The following is a 15,106-nucleotide window of genomic DNA, read 5'->3' on the forward strand; positions in this document are numbered from 1 at the left end:
TTAAAGCCATGTCTACAGTGTCTAAGGAGTGACCCAGAAATAGTTTAAATAACTCTCTATTACATCCTCTAATGGCTTAAAACAGATTCAGCATTTGTCCATGAAGGAACTGCAATCGAGGAGATACCAGGTCAGTGTTTCTTTGGATCAAAGAATCCAACTTGTTTAGAAAGTCTTCAGAATTAGCTAGATAGAAATATTACAGGAGATGCCATCTCTGTCCTTGAAGAGCCACTGGTTACATTTTTACACAAAAAGCTTAGAGGCATTACCTGCAAGTGCTTCTGACGTGAGTTAATGGAGTTTGGGGAGGAGAGAGAATAGGAAATAATGAAGAGCAATACAATCAGATTTTGAATGTTTTGGCTCTTTCAGATGACTGAGCCAGTGAATGGAAAAATGTAGCTTAGCATGGTTCATTATGACTTTCAAAATCTGTAGATAATGACCGTAAACAAGGGGGTGCACAGTCAATCAAATAAGGATGTAATTTAGTGACTAGGAAAAATATTAAGCCTACTGTGTAAAAACAGCTTTGAAAATAGTTTCCTCTGGTTACAATTTATTTTACTTTACAAAATGCAGCAGGAAAAGTGTGGGGAAAGAGAGGTTTTGCTAAATTTAGCAAAATACTTGACTTTTTTATAGAAATGTTTTACAAATGCAAGTAAGATAAAAATCTAGAGAAACTGGATTGAGGCCAGATTCAATATTAGCGACCCATTTTCATAAGACAAGCCAATTGATATTTTTTTCTCTCTGACTGAATTGGAAAAAGAATTCTCTCTAGCTCACTAAAGAAATACAATATTTTTTTCTAAAAAAAAAGAAACAATTTCTTTCCATTTTGATCAATGAACTCACTTCCTCTAACCCTTTCTTAACCTCCAGAGCAAAGGATTCCTGCCAAAGAGACTGAAAGGGAACGAGGGGAAACATGACTAGGAGTGACTAAAGAGTCCACCTAAATTCTTAGGTGGACTTAGTGAATGTCCACCTAAGAATTATTAAGATTCTGCATGTGTTGTCAGTATCAGCTGGTTGCATTGTTCCTGGCATAGTGAGGCTCTCTTATTAAGATATGAGTATCTGAATCCATGTCAGACAGAGGGACAAAAGGAACATAATGAGGTATTTGTCAGGGTCCACATTACTCCAACAAAGGTTACAAAAATTGAAGCAACTAGTACACAATCAAATCCAGAGAGTGGCAAGGATTTTAACAGCTTAAATGGATTATCGAAAATGAAAACAGTAAATCCATAGAGCTCTGAATGTAAGGCAGTGTCCAAAATCCTGTTAGTCAATATTTCACTGAAGAGAATGAAACACAAAAGTTTCACTGGGTGCTAACATTACATATAAATGAAGACAGTGAAGAATAAGACAATGGGCTTGGAGGTGGTGTCCATAATTTGGTTTGAGTTTACAATTTGCTTTAAGAGATAAAGTTATTTTTGTCTCTGGAAAAATATAAGAAAGTTAGTTGACCTTAATATAACTGTTTTCCCAGGGTGGAGATTTCTCAAAGAACTAAAAGTAGATCTACCATTTGATCCAGCAATTTCACTACTGGGTATCTACCCAAAGGAAAAGAAGTTATTATATCAAAAAGACACTTGCATACATATGTTCATCAGAGCACAACTCACAATTGCAAAGATATGGAATCAACCTATATGTCCATCACCTGATGACGGCATAAAGAAAATGTGGTATATATACACTGTGGAATACTATTCAGCCATAAAAAAGAATGATGCAATGTCTTTTGCAGCAACTTGGATGAAACTGGAGGCCATCATCCTAAATATTTGCTAGTCATCTAAATAAATGACTGTTGTTCTTTGTGAGATGGAGGATGGGTATGTAGATGCTGAATAAAGGTTTATGGGCTGATTTAAATTAACTGTGGGCCGACAGGTTTATTTTTAAAATGTTTTCAAGACTCTAAGCAATATAGCTATTAATTTACATTCTACAGAGTCAAGACCAGTATCTATTTATGTGATCTTATTTTTTAGCAGCTTTTTCTAAGTTTGAGATAAATGAAAGATGTGAACTAGGGGATGGGTTTTTCAGGAATGGAAAAATCTAATACTCCATGTTCTCATTTCTAAATGAAAGCAAAGCTATGGGTATGAAAAAGCACACAAATGGTATAATGGACACTGGAGACTCAAAAAGGGAGAGGATGGGAGGGAGATGAGTGATGAAAAATTACTTACAATGTACACTATTTAGGTGACAGGTACACTAAATGCCCAGACCTCACCACTATATAATTCGTCCATATAACCTAAAACCACTTGTACCCCTGAGCTATTGAAATTTTTAAAAAATTAAATATATAATATTTTGCCCCTCTCAGTTTTCCTCCAGAGATTCAGGTTTGTCCTAACCTTCCCTAATTTGGGACAACCCCACTTATATGGAAGTGCCAAGGGGGAATTAGTGATCTGAATTTCATGATATTCAACAAGATAGTTATGGTCAAAAGTCATTTATGATAACCAAACAGTTAATACAACACTTTCCTTTAAAGACAAAAATAATGCCTTACTATGTTCCATGAAGTTTCAACTACTCTAGCCAGGCTACCCAATACAGTCCAAGTGCTAGAGAAAAGCAGATGATAGAAAATATAGCTCTTTCTTGATTAAAAAAAAAAAACTTTTATGTGAAGACATAAATTTATGAAACGGTTAAAAAAATCAAAAGAATGTCCTTCTTTACAAACTATTTGGCTTAATGGGTAGTCACAATTAAAATATGATTTGATTAATTTTAAATCAGCATATACTTTTCAGACTACTTCTATTAGCAGAATACTGGCATAAATCATTGTACAGTCATCATTATTTCCACTCTTACATCGAGCAAATAAATGACTGCCGTTCTTTGTGGGATGGAGGATGGGTATGTAGATGCTGAATAAAGGTTTATGAGCTGGTTTAAATTAACTGTGGACAGACAGGTTTATTTTTTAAATGTTTTCAAGATTCTAAGCAATATATCTATTAATTTACATTCTACAGAGTCAAGACCAGTATCTGAATATGTGATCATATTTTTTTCAGCAGCTTTTTCCAAGTTTAAGACAAATGAAAGATGTGAACTAGGGATGGAGGGGAGTGAATTAGGATGTATTAGTCTACTCTCATGCTGCTATAAAGAACTGCCTGAGAATCACTTGAGGTCAGGAGTTTGAGATCAGTCTGGCCAACATGGTGAAACCCCATCTCTAAACAAAAATTAGCCAGGCATGGTGGTGGGCACCTGTAATCCCAGCTACTGGGGAGGTTGAGGTGGGAGAATCGCTTGAAGCCAGGAGGCAGAGGCTGCAGTAAGCTGAGATTACACCACTGCACTCAAGCCTGGGCAACAGAGCTAGACTCCATCTAAAAAAAAACTGTCTGAGATTGGGCAATTTATAAAGGAAAGGGGTTTAATTGACTCACAGTTCCACATGGCTGGGGAGTCCCCAGCAAACTAACAATCACGGCAAAAGAGGAAGCAGGCACGTCTTACATGGTGGCACGTGAGAGAAGTGAAGCGAAGGGGGAAAAGCCCCTTATTAAGCCATCAGATCTCGTGAGAACTCACTCACTATCACAAGAACAGAATGGGAGAAACGTTCCCCATGATCCTGTCATCTCCCATCAGGTCTCTCCCCCAACAGCTGGGGATTACAATTCCAGATGAAATTTGGGTAGGGACACAAAGCCTAACCCTCTCATAGGATAATTCAAATGCTGCCATGGCCAAACGGAACTGAAGAAGTTCCTTTCCGGTACCATCCTCTGAGCAAACAAGATTTCCTACAATTCCTTATAGGAAAGCAATAGTCATTATGAAATTCACACACCTAGAAAAGCAGAAGGTGAGACGGTGCCATTACTTCTTGAAACCATGACACTGATTCCCGTTTCCACAAAGGGCACAGAGAAGTCCACCACTTCAGAACGTTCCTCATTGATGGTGAGAGAACCAACCGCCATGACTGCCCGTTGATAGACCACCTGGATGCAAGGCAAAAAAAAAAAAGAAAAAGAAAAGAAGAAGAAGAACAGTACCTTTACTTTTCCTGCCAACATTCCTGAGGACTGCAGGCACTTTGTCTGAATAAGAGTCCAGGGGATGAAAAGATAACTTACTTCACCGATCATTCCATTCCACACATTGTTAACTTTCTTGCCGTGCTTCCCATTGGTCACCAGGTAGAGGTCGTAAGTAAACTTCACAGTTCTGGAAAGCTTCTTCAGAATATCAATGCAGAACCCCTTGCAGCATTTCTTCACATTCATCCCCTCATTGGTTGAATTGCTGTAAAGAAAAATCCCAGGACCACAGAATGTTAGCACTGGAAGGTTTGTTCACAATCATTAGCTGTACTCTTCTCCTATTTTTCAGATGAGTAAACTGAAGTTTAAAAAGGGGAAGTGGCTTTCCCAAGGACCCACAGTGAGTATATGACAGCAAAAGCAGAAAGTGTCCTTAATTATAGCAGTTATCATGACAAGAGCTAACACATACTGAGTAATTACTATTTGCTAGGCACTATCCTAAAGGCTTTATACTAATTGTTGAATTAATCTCCATGACATTTTCTGAATTAGGTGATATTTGTATACCCATTAAACAGGTAAAAATTACCAACTCTTAAATTTTTAAGAGTTTATAACATATACGATTTTAGATTAGAGTTTAGTCATCTGATCTAAACTGAGTCATAAAAACTTATTAGAGAATGGAAGAGAGGAGGATGTTAAATTCTCAGAGAAAGCAGAGTTTTGCTTCATTTTATAATTACAGAGGCTTGAAACCAAAGGGGAGAAGTGAAGGTACCCAGAGAACACCTCAACCAAGAATCAGGAGACCTGGGTTCTATTCCATGCCTGAGTTTGTGGACCGAACTTCTCTTGATAGAGCCAAATGTTACACGAGGGCTCATTAATAATGTCTTCCCTATCTACATATGTGACATGTAGTATAAAAGGAAACACCTCTAAAAACAAAGTCCTTGATCAGGTAAAAGCCCTATTAAAATTTAAGCTATCTTAAAGGCTATTGTATACTCTACCAAGGCTATACTTATTGTTTTGAACCAGCCACCTCGCTGTATTCACCTGAACAAGACATATTCAAAGGACACCCTTGCAAACCAGAAAAATACCTTCAAAAAGAAAGGAGGCTGGGTATGGTGGCTTACGCCTATAATCCCAGCACTTTGGGAGGCCAAGGCGGGTGGATCACCTGAGGTCAGGAGTTCAAGACCAGCCTGGCTGACATGGCGAAACCCTGTCTCTACTAAAAATACAAAAATTAGCCAGGCATGGTGGCAGGTGCTTGTAGTTCCAGATACTCAGGAGGCTGAGGCATGAGAATGACTTGAACCCAGGAGGCGGAGGCTGCAGTGAGCCAAGATCATGCCATTGCACTCAAGCCTGGGTGACAAGAGTGAGAAAGAAAGAAAAGAAAGAAAAGAAAAGAAAAGAAAGAAAGAAGGAAGGAAGGAAGGAAGGAAGGAAAGAAAGAGAGAGACAGACAGAAGGAAAGAAAGAGAAAAGAAAGGAAGGAAGGAAGGAGGAAGAAAGGAAGGAAGGAAGGAGGGAGAGAGGGAGGGAGGGAGGGAGGAATGAAGGAAGGAAGGAAGGAAGGAAGGAAGGAAGGAAGGAAGGAAGGAAGGAAGGAAAAGGAAGGAAGGAAGGAGAGAGAGAAAAGAAAGGAAATACCGGTCTATCCAACTGATAGCAAAAAGTACTTACACAACTCACATAAGATCAAGGCCTTTCTGGGCAATATGCTTGATTAATGGACATCCCATTAACTCAACCCTGTCTTTGAGTCATGCATTTCATGAATATGTTCTCTGTTTGAATATCCCAGTTTTGGCACATCCACACACTGGAGTGTTACCTAAGCACTAAAGTGATGTCTATGGAAATCCAACATCATCACAGGAAAATTCTTATGTTTCCATGTCATATGAAAGAAGTAGGTTACACAGTAGTACAAACAGAATAATCACAGCTATATAAAAGCAGATGAGCTTATGAAATAACTGTATGGAAAAACAATGAAATATGAAGCATAGGACAGGCACAGTGGCTCTTTCCTGTAATCTCAGCACTTTGGGAAGCCAAGTTGGGTGGATCCCCTGAGGTTGGGAGTTTGAGACCAGCCTGGCCAACATGGAGAAACTGTATTTTTCCTAAAAATACAAAAATGAGCTGGGCATGGTGGCATGCACCTGTAATCCCAGCTATGTAGGAGGCATAAAAATAGCTTCAACCTGGGAGGCAGAGGTTGTAGTGAGCCAAGATCACACCACTGCACTCCAGCCTAGGTGACGGAGTGAGACTCTATGGAAAGAAAGGAAAGGAAAGGAGAGGGGAGAGGAGAGGAGGAAAGGGGAGGGGAGGGAAGGGAAGAAAGTAAAGAGAGAGAGAGAGAGAAAAAAGAAAAGAAAACAAAGGAAAAGAAAGGAAGAAAAGAAAGAAAGGGAGAGAAAGAGGGAGACAGAAAAAGAGGGAGGGAGGAAGGCAGGGAGAGAGGGAGAGAAGGAACGAAAGAAGGAAGGAAGGAAGGAAGGAAAGAAGGAAGGAAGGAAGGAAAAGAGAAAAAGGAAAAGAAAGAAGGAAAGAAAGAGAGAGAGAAAGAGAGACAAAGAGGGAGGGAGGGAAAGAAAGGAAGGGAGGAAAAAAGAAAAAGAAAGAGAAAGAGAAAGGAAGGAAGGAAGAAAGAAGCAAGCATAGCTATTTTGGAATGGTGAAAAACATGTTTTCTTTTTTATATTTTTAGGGTTTTTTCCCCAAATTATCTAGTAAGTACATACTACTTATGTAATTGACAACACACACACATCAAACAACATTGATTTATATGATATGCATCATCTCTATATCCATGAAGGTAGGTAGACTTGACAGAAGAATTTTTTTAAGAGACACACTCTTGCTCTGTTGCCCAGACTGGGTTGCAGTGATGCGATCATGGCTCACTGCAGCCTGGACCTCCTGGCCTCGTGATACTCCTACTTTGGCCTTTCAAAGTGCTGGGATTACAGGTGTGAGCCACCATACTCAAGTGGGAAAACACAACTTTGAGTAACAGAAGTGGGTTGTAAATGACACCTGCTTATCAATGCTTTCCTTTATCTCAGGATCAAAGACCGCCTGTTTTGAATCACTCTCTTCACCATTGCACCCCACACCTACATCCTGTCAGTGATTTGTACTCAACCACTCTGTTTCTGTCAGCCCAGACCACCATAGAGACTTTACTCTCTTGCCTAGAGGCTGGATGACCTGCTGTGATCCAGCATCCTTAGCGTGGGGGTAGTAGGAGGCCACATCTCTGTATATTTACATGTGATGATTAGTGACCTCAACACTGTACAGTCATGGGGTATGTGCCAGCTCCATCTCCACCAATTACCCAGAATGGAGGGGGTTGGGCTAGAGTTCAAACTGCCACAAATATGATAGAAATGTGTCCTAAGTACACTAAAGTTGATGGAATGTCCAGATACTACTTCCTTCTCGGTATACACGGCTCTGAAAAACGTGTCAAAATCGAATTCTCTCTTTTTCTTTCTGGTCGCTGTTGGCCATGCACTGATACTCTTTCCCCACCTCTGTTCATTTTTATCACCTTCATTCTATGTTCCTTCCCTTCTTCCCCTGTCACAGGCTCTTCCTTCACCTGGTCAAGATTTCTGGGAGATTAGACAGAAGTTTTAGATGCTCCAGGTTTAAGATTAAGGGTCACGGGCATATAGTGGCATTCTTTGGTCTCCCTGGAAACCTCAGCCAGTTTATGAGTTATCTCACCCATATCCCTGTACACCAGGTGTATTTCTAAATACAAATGATCATTGATGCATTTTCACCCAACAAGCACCCACTAAGTGTCTACTGTGCACAAGACATGGAAGCGGGCCCTGGGGACACAGGATGAAAAAGGCACGCAGCAAATTCAATAGTTGAATTTATCACAGTAATTATGGAATTGCAGACCAGCTTGTAATTGGGAACGTCTGTTGGTTCCTATTACAGCCCTTGTGTGGGCGTGCAGGGGATGTGACTTAACTACACAGACTGAGAAATGATCCCCATGTGATCTCTCTCTGCTCCACCACCACCCAAGAGAGGGAATGACTCATAAAAACAAATATGGGGAAAGGGATCCAATAAATTGTCCAGTTTACCAGCTCTACAATTTCCCAGTATAGCCAGTGGATACGAGCACAGCCATGCAAGACAGAGCTGTGTCCAGGTCCTGGGTTGGCTCCTGTCCACCATGGAGACTCAGACAAATCTCATCCAGCACTTAAAAATAAATTTCCTTCTTCCCACCAACGATTTGACAGTTTGGGAGCTTAATTGACAGTATGGCCATTTCTCGCTACACATCAGGCCAAATGATTTTTCCAATTTTCTCTGCATGTCTTTATCACCCAACTAACAGAGCAGAGAGAAAGATTTCTCAGCTCATTTCTTGTTACCTGGTATTCTTAGAAGATCCCACCATTTATCAAAAGTGAGAAACAAAAAGGTTTCATGCAATCATGTTGTCTAACAGGAATCCTTTTTGCAACTGATCAGCCTGTCTCAAAGATGTTCCCTGTAGGAAATGCAATTGATCTAATCTTCTTTAATGTTGGGATTAGTGGATCCTAGCAATTCTCTACTGCTCTCACATGAGTCAAAGACTTTCATTTCATCTAGACACACGGTAAACTCCTCATATCCCCAAGTGGAAGAAGGAAAGCTGCAAGCTACTATCTCCTCACAGAAACCAAAAACGTGAATTTGAACCTGTTAAGCTGTTGCTAGTCTTCAGTAGAAAAGTCAATTCTTTTAAAGACAGCAATTTATTTTGATTTCTCTTCTTCATATAAATGTGACTCAGTACTTGGGGATCTACTTGTTTTCAGCTCCAGGGCTTTGGATTTTAAAGATTCTAAACTCCTATTATTGATTCTGGAACACAAGGGGCCTCATTTGATTGCCCTATTGAAACACAGAGGGTATTGTTATCATAGAGGAGGTGTCTCACTGAGGTTAGACTCTGCTTTGTGCCAGCCACTTTGCTTTCTTCATCGGGCCAAGTTCTGCTCAAAGAACACCCACCCAAATTAGAACATCCTCTGACAACGTTCCCACATCATCTCCTCTGTCCTCCTTGTAATTCATCACTCTCTAGCATTGCACTGGGTTTCCTTCTGTTTCCCAAACTCCCAAGCTCCTTTCCTTCCCAGGGCCTTTACACCTGCCATTGTCTCTACCTGGAAGGCTTTCCCCAGATCTTCACATGTCTGGCTCCTTCTCATCCTGTATATATCAACTTAAACCTTACCTGTGTGAGCTAACGTAACCCCACATACCCTGATTTCCTCTCTTCTCACACCACTCTCTTTCTATTCATTACAAGGTTTATTACAACATGGGGTTGCCCATTTCTTCCTGGTTGAATTGTTTTCTAACCACATATGTTCCATGATGGAAAGGTCCTAGGCTTTTGCTCTTCCTGTTCATCCGTGTATCCCCTGTGCCCAGCAATGTGCCTAACATGTAAACTGTGCTTAATGCACATTCATTCAATCTGTATTATAACAATGTCGCTGTTATTTCACTGTAAAGGAATTCAGCAAAAATCATTAAAACATTCATGACCCCAAAACATGGTCTGTTTCACACAATTATGAATCATGATGAATCATGAATCATGAATCACAGGATGTACACTTGCCCTTCCTTGGTGGGCCCCACCTCTTCCTCATCTCCAGGAGAGTGGAGGCTGGGGGACTGCTTATCAAAAAAAAGGTTCTTCCCAGGGAGTCACAGTGGGGACACTGGAGAAAGGAAAGGCCTTTTTAGGAGGGGCATATTTATTTATTCCATGATGTATTCAGGATTTCAACTTCAAAGAGGCTGACATTTGTGACCTCACTGATAAAACTTTCTCCAAACGAAAATAGGCCTTCATAGTACATTTGGCAATTACATATTATATCTTTAAAATCCTGATCTAAAGGACTGAGATCTGGGGACTTGCACCTTGTGTGATAATGGCTGAGACTGGAGTTTGAAACGAGGAAGTAAAAATATCTCTTCCTAGTCATGAAACAAACATTGGTGTGTCATGCTGTGCCCTTGTAACTGAGTGTGCAAATATTAGTAAGTCACATTCCGTATATGTAGGTGGCTCAGAAGCCAGGGAGAAGACAGATACACTATACACTGTACAGACAGGTGATGAGGGTAGAGACAGACAGACTCAGGTACTGTGGAAGTAGGAAGAGCTAACCCAGCTTGGGATGCAGGAGCTACACTTAAAGGATGAGTAAGAAGTAGGTAAAAGAAACAGATCAGAAAAGACTCAGAAAGAAAAGTTTCCATCCAACAGCAGGCCTTTTTCTTCTGTGAGTCACCTATGAGGTGGTGTTTTTGCTTATGTTTGAATTAGGAAATACCAGGATCAGGGCCTTGGAGTTGGCCATGGAGGTTTCTGTGTCCCCAGAGGGTTTGTAGATTAAGGGGGACCTCATAATAGACAATGCTAGCTCTTTCTTCGATCATAACAAAAGGAGAAATGACACAGATGCAGTGCCTGCTAGCTGTTGCTGAGCTGAGAAGCGGCCAGAAGTTCCATTTGCACCTGGATTGTATCAGAAAGTAACATGCAAGGTGTGCGTTCACTCCCAAATAGAGAGATGTTTTTAACATTTTTGAGAAGCACGAATCTGGGATCTATAAAGGAGATGGAAGGAAGAAGAATGTGCGGGCGAAAGCGAAGGGACAGCCAGAAAAGTGGAAATGAGATAATTATTTTTAAAAAGACTAAAGGAAACTGGACACAGTGGTTCACATCTGTAATCCCAGTGACTCAGGAGGCCAAGGCACGAGGATCACTTAAGGTCAGGAGCTTGAGACCAGCCTTAGTAACACATCAAGACTCCTGTCTCTAAAAAAAATTAATTAAAAAATGATCCAGACTTGGTGGCGCAGGCCTGTAGTCTCAGTTATTCAGGAGGCTGGGGTGAGAGGATCGCTTGAGCCTAGGAATTCAAGAATGCAGTGAGCCATGATCACACTACTGCACTCCGTCCTGGGGGACAGAGCAAGATCCTGTCATTATACAAAAAAAAAAAGTTTCACATATTTTTGACATACAAAAATATATAATGTTTTATACATTTTCAACATAAAAAATGTTTTATATATTTTAACATATAAAAATATGTTTTATACATTTTAACATAAAAATATGTTTTATACATTTTTAACATACAAAAATATGTTTTATACATTTTTAACATAAAAATGTTTTATATATTTTAACATAAAAATATTTATATATTTTAACAAAAATGTATGTTTATATGTTTAATATATAAAAATATATTAGTTTCCATATTTTTAATATATGAAAATATGTTTATATTTTAACATGTATTTTATAATAAAATAGTTTATATATAAAATACATAGTTTATATATAAAATACATAATTTATATATAAAATATATAAAAATATGTTTTATATATTTCAATATATAAAAATGTATAATGTTTTATATATTTCTATTTTCATTTCTTTATTTTTGAGTCAGAGTCTTGCTCTGTTTCCTAGGCTAGAGTGTAGTGGCTCGATCTCAACTTATCGCAACCTCCACCTCCCAGATTCAAGTGATTCTCATGCTTCAGCCTCCTGAGTAGCTGGGATCACAGGTGCCTACCACCATACCTGGCTAGTCAGGGTTTGGTCATGTTGCCTAGGCTGACTTCAACTCCTGACCTCAAGTAATCTGCCCAAGGCCTCCCAAAGTGCTGAGATTATAGATGTGCATCACTGTGTCCAGCCATATATATTTTTAATATATAAAAAATACAATGTACTATATCTTTTAATGTATAAAATATATTTTTAATGTATAAAATATGTTTTACATATATTTGAAGTAAAAAAAGTTATATTGTAAATATATAAAAATGTTTTATATATTTTAATACATAAAAATACATGATGTTTTATATATTTTAAATATATAAAATATATAATTTCATGTATTTAATATATAAAACATGTTTTCTATTTTAATACATAAAAATTTTTTCTATATTAAAAATATATTTTTGAATATGTTTGTTCAAAAATAAATAAATGAACACATTAAATGAAACTAGAAATACTGAAGGGGAGGATCGATTCAACATAAAGGTTAAAAACATGTCTGTGGAGTCAGTTGGACCACTGTTTGAGTCCTACCTCTTCCATTTCCTAGCTAGATGGCTTTGAACATGTTTCATAATCTTCCCATAAGTTGGTTTTATCATATTTACAACGGGCAAAACTACCCACCTCATATTGCTGGTGGAATTAAATGAATGCAAGTTTGGCACATCTCCAGGAATTTATCTAAGTCTTTTTAAAATTGATTATTGTATTATACCTACTCTAATGGAGTGTATTTTCTATGACATTTTATGATTCAAGTACAGATATTGTTACTATCGATGATCCAAGCTATTTCAAAGGGTTGGGCACATTCAGGCAACAGCATCCCTGCCACTCACTTGATTTTGACGAACTTCCGACACGGCACAGTGTTCCTCACACACGTCTCGGTCAGGGGGTCTATGTCTTCCACGATGACGAAAGGGGCCTCCTCCAGGGTGACGATGCTGAGATGGTTGTCATCCGGCTCACAGTCGGAGAAGGACTTGTACCTGGGCCACACGGCGTGCCTCAGGCTTAGCGTATGGTTCTCCCACTTGCCCACCTGCAGCACAAACACAAAGACACAGCTGTGCTTTCTTCCGCCGCTGATTTCTGGAGAGGCAAATCCTTTCCCTGCCGAAGACATCCATCCGTCTCAAGGGCCTTTCTGCCACATACCTCAACATATGCATCTACTTCTGTGCTAAGAGAAACGGGCATAAAGACAAAACAGAATATGGGGCAGTTCTCCATTCCAGCCCCACTCATCCTCAGAGGAATCAAACTGCATCTCGGGAGGTGGTACCCAGGCACTGATACCTTTAGAGCCCCGCAGGTGGTTGTAACGTTCTGCCAGAGTTCAGGACCACGGATGGCAAGGAAACAGCACAGACTTTTAGAATCAGAGAGGTCTGGGTTTGATTCTCCAACTGTACCACTTACTAGCTGTACAAGTCTAGGCAAGCTCTTAATCCTAAGATCTTCTGTTTTCTCATCTGTATAACGAACACGACTCCCCCTACTTCTTAAGGATGCCATGGGAATTCAATCAGGCAATGCATGAAAGGCAAAAAAGCACAGTGCTTGGCACATCATAGGGATGCCATATTGTTTTTAAGAATAAAGAAAAGAAAGTGAAAAGGAGAAAGAAATAAAAAAGGTACTAAGATGAAGGAAAAGAGAAAAAGGGAGAGGAAGATGAAGCTGGAGAGTGAAAAGAAGAGGAAGGGGACTGAAATAACACACGGGAGAGATGGAGCAGGTGGGGAAATTAAAAGCATCGTTTTGACCCCAGATACGGTTCTATTTAAGTTGCAAATTAAGGTGAACTTTTATTAATCCTGCACAGAGGGGAGACTGTTACTGCTTAGCGTACATGAAGACCTGTCAAAATAGAATCGATTGTATTCCCTCGGAGCAGCAGTCGGCATCTTAGTGCAATCAAATTGAAGGCTGTATATTTTGAACCTTAATTTTATTTGACAGCTTATTGGCACTATTCACATACACGCCGGGAGGAAGCTGCCCCCGCGCTGCTCTTTCTCCCTTCTCCTCCTGCTCCCACACGCGATTGTTTGACACCACAGGTCACTGCTTTATGTGTAATACCAGCCTCGAGGAAAACACCTCGTCTGAAAAGCTAAGTGCCAAATCCAGGCTTGTCTGTGTTGACATGACCCACTCACCTCTCCTCCTGTAACGTTTAAGTGTCGCCAGAAATGAATCTCAAGCCCTTAAAGAGAATTCAAACATGCCGGACACCAGGAGAGGTGACAGGGTGGGAGGAGAGAAGAGAATCAGTGCTCTCTAAGATTACCTCATCATACGGGCTGGAAAATGTTTGCTGGCTGTGAAGAAGCATTTCCTGTGGCTAATTACAAAATTGTCCAGCATTGCTGATACATTTCTTTGTAAGATAGGATGGCGAGTACAGCAATTTGGTTAAACACATACACATTGTTCATTTATTCATGCTATGATATGTAACAGGCTGGGGAGAATGTTAAACCCATCAAATTCTTCATTCATTCGACATAGATTTATTGAAGACCTACTATGTCCCAGTGCCAGCCTGGGAATAATGATGGCTAAAACAGAATGGCTTTTGCCTTCTTGGAACTGTCAGTCAGTTGTACGACATAGATCAAACCAAAAATACTAAAATATGTATGCAAATAGACAAAGAAATATACAAGTTTTCCCTTTTGGAACATATTATACCAATCCCTTTTCTTTCCATTTGCCTTGGAAGTCTCAAACACAACCTTCAAGAGAGCTTGGAGAGTTCAGTGGGTAAGAGAATGGCTTTTGAAGTCGAACAGAACTAGGTGTAAATCCTGGCTTCATCCACTAGCTGAGTAGCCTTGGGCAAGTCATTCAACCTCTCTGAGCTTTACTTGCTCCATTTGTAAAATGAAAAGAGCAACAGGGTATGACCTTAAGGACTGCAGTAAGGTTTGAATGAGCCAAAAAGTACCAAAAATACAGAGCACAGAACCTGACACGGCATGTAACACACATGGTGGCTATTATTTTACTATTGCTATTGTCGTTAGCATTTAAGATATAGCTGAACTATCACCTTATCTGTAAAATCATTCCTGCTTCCCTAGTAATATAGAACTTTGCACATACCTCCACCATGGCATTTTAATATTATAATTTTAATGACATAACTTTTTAGCACTTCTGTATAGTCAGGAAATGTGCCAATATCACCACTTAGTTTAATTCCTACAAATTCTACATGGTAAGCATTATTATTCCAACTTCATAGTTCAGGAAACTGAAATACAGAGAGGTTATGTGACTTGCACAAACTCACACAACAAGTAAATGGTGGAACCAGAGTTATATCATGGGGCTTCTTTCTGAACCC

At 39.5% G+C, this 15,106-nt stretch overlaps 1 protein-coding gene across 2 annotated transcripts in view; it reads right to left on the reverse strand.

Annotated features, from left to right (window-relative positions):
* The window catches only part of GRIN2A (glutamate ionotropic receptor NMDA type subunit 2A), a 423,682-nt gene that overhangs the window by 75,734 nt on the left and 332,842 nt on the right, over positions 1-15,106 (reverse strand). For both annotated transcript variants that reach the window (XM_010370261.2, XM_010370264.1), the window contains 3 exons: positions 12,585-12,790; positions 4,158-4,326; positions 3,869-4,022 (listed from right to left, as the gene is read on the reverse strand). In XM_010370261.2, coding sequence (XP_010368563.1) covers positions 3,869-4,022; positions 4,158-4,326; positions 12,585-12,790 — 529 coding nt within the window. The remainder of the gene's footprint in view (positions 1-3,868; positions 4,023-4,157; positions 4,327-12,584; positions 12,791-15,106) is intronic.

This window comes from Rhinopithecus roxellana, chromosome 20 (genome assembly GCF_007565055.1).
Source record: "Rhinopithecus roxellana isolate Shanxi Qingling chromosome 20, ASM756505v1, whole genome shotgun sequence".
In the NCBI taxonomy this organism is placed as follows: domain Eukaryota; kingdom Metazoa; phylum Chordata; class Mammalia; order Primates; family Cercopithecidae; genus Rhinopithecus; species Rhinopithecus roxellana.